The sequence below is a fragment of the Plectropomus leopardus genome, unplaced genomic scaffold (assembly GCF_008729295.1).
Source record: "Plectropomus leopardus isolate mb unplaced genomic scaffold, YSFRI_Pleo_2.0 unplaced_scaffold18204, whole genome shotgun sequence".
Classification (NCBI taxonomy): domain Eukaryota; kingdom Metazoa; phylum Chordata; class Actinopteri; order Perciformes; family Serranidae; genus Plectropomus; species Plectropomus leopardus.
Window position 1 is genome coordinate 139 of NW_024619614.1, and position 2,246 is coordinate 2,384.

The following is a 2,246-nucleotide window of genomic DNA, read 5'->3' on the forward strand; positions in this document are numbered from 1 at the left end:
CAATAATTAGTCCTAGTCTTGTTCTGATTTCATTATTGTTTTAAAATAATATATATTTTAAAAAGCTGTTATGTAGTAATGAAAAAGAACCAATAGTCAATAGTCAATAGTTGTTTTGGTGAATTTATGGAGTCATGGAAAAGTCCTGGAAATGTATGTTTAAAATTGTGTTTGTATGCTGCAAATCTGTCTACGTTTACCTCACGGGAACGTGTTGCGTGTGCTCGCAGTGCTGCCAAGGCGCCGTACCTGGCCAAGTTCAAGGTGAAGCGCTGCGGGGTGAGCGAACTGGAGAGGGAGGGTCTCCGCTGCCCCTCGGACTCTCTGGAGGACGGAGAGGAGAATCCAGACGGCTCACGCCGGGTCTGCTGGCAGGCCGCCATCTTTAAAGTGGGAGACGACTGCAGACAGGTAACTTCACGTCTTTCAGCCCGCTGAGCTCGTCCTCTGAGACGTTTATCGTGCCGTGACGCTGCGTTTCCTGTCTCTCTGCAGGATATGCTCGCTCTGCAGATCATTGGGCTCTTCAAGAATATTTTCCAGCTGGTGGGTTTGGATCTGTTTGTGTTCCCCTACAGAGTGGTGGCCACGGCACCCGGGGTGAGTCTGCGTGTCCCAGCACACACTCAAATCCTGTATCCTCTCACCTAAACCTCCTGTCTCTAAATATCACTATCGTCATGTCTATCACAATCATTGTGAGCATTTTTATAGTATATTTGATGTCAGAAATGAAAAAAATGTGAAATAATGTCAGTTTTTGCTTTTTTTATTCTCAAAAAGTAGTTTGGATTATACATATCTGATTTTATATAGTCAAGGGATTATGTTTGTTTAACTTTTGGTTTGAATTTATAATAAAAGATGTATGCAAGCATTGCTGTATAAGTAGATGAATTTTATTATTATTTTATTTGTATTATTACTTATTTGTTTTTAGTTTTTATTTATTTTTAATCTATAATGATGGTTTAAGTTTTTCCTTTTACCGAGGAAGATTTTGTTATATTCCAAATGACCAAAAAGTTGAAAAAAAAAAAAAAATAAAAGTGGTTTAAACATACGAGTGCTGCAAACTAGAGACGTTTTTAAAACCTCTCATCACTTGTGTGTTTGACCTGACTCATCCATGTTTTTTTTCATCCCTGTATCTCAAAAAATGACACCGGTAAATGTATCATTATTGATATGAATGATGGCTGACGGCTGGTTCTTAACACAGACTTTTATTGTCATAATCAGGTATTTTATTAACAGATCCTCTTTCTTGCTCAGTGCGGCGTGATCGAGTGCATCCCAGACTGCAAATCTCGAGACCAACTCGGCAGACAGACGGACTTCGGGATGTACGATTACTTCCGCAACCAGTACGGAGATGAATCCACCCTCGCCTTCCAGAAGGTCGGAGACTTTGACCTCCTCCTTTATTAACTGGTCCACTGTAAACCCGCCTTGTGTTGTCCTCTGTAAATGTTTGAAAATACTGCCAGGACGGATGGAGATGTTGGGGCACAGATTGTGTCAGTGAGCGAGGATGAGTGTCGTCATATCTTTATACGAGCAGAATTTCACTGATTTATCGTTGTTTTTTCTCCTCTCCGCAGGCTCGGTATAACTTCATCCGCAGCATGGCCGCCTACAGCCTCCTGCTGTTCCTGCTGCAGATCAAAGACCGACACAACGGAAACATCATGCTGGACAGCAAGGGCCACCTCATCCACATCGGTATGATACACACACGGACTCTTTACTGAGGTCTGGACTAACTTATTGTTCTGGTCTCATCATTTTTAGATCCCTTTTAACCCTTTGAAACCTGAGATTTCTCTCAAAAACATGGGAAGAAGGACATTAGCAACAAAAGAAGAAATTATATTATACAAAGATTTGCAAGAAATTTGTAAAAAAAAAAAAAAAAAAAAAAGTACAAGAAAATTAGCAGAAAATTAGTTTTTAAAATAATAATTCTGTAACATAAATATATATATTTTTCCCTAGCTTTGTCTTTTTTTTCTTAGTTTTTTTAGAATATAATTTTCTAAATCTATAAATCTCTTGCAATTTGGGGAACATCTGTTTCCAAGTTGTTCATTGCCTTATCATCACAGCACATAAATGTCTGAGCAATGAAAGACATTTTTGTTTTATTAAAAGAACATTACTAAAAGGACATAATAGCAAATAAAATACATATTTGACATTCTCTTAATAAATACAACAAAGTAATAAATAATAAATATATGCAT

The 2,246-nt window shown here is 38.1% G+C and overlaps 1 protein-coding gene across 1 annotated transcript; it reads left to right on the forward strand.

Annotated features, from left to right (window-relative positions):
• Positions 1–230: 230 nt before the first annotated feature.
• LOC121965012 (putative phosphatidylinositol 4-kinase alpha-like protein P2) lies at positions 231–1,725 on the forward strand (the record flags this gene model as incomplete). The annotated part of the gene is made up of 4 exons (XM_042515177.1): positions 231–411; positions 496–600; positions 1,276–1,401; positions 1,605–1,725. Coding segments are annotated over 4 exons (533 nt in total), but the record flags the coding sequence as incomplete, so codon positions are not given.
• Positions 1,726–2,246: the final 521 nt, after the last annotated feature.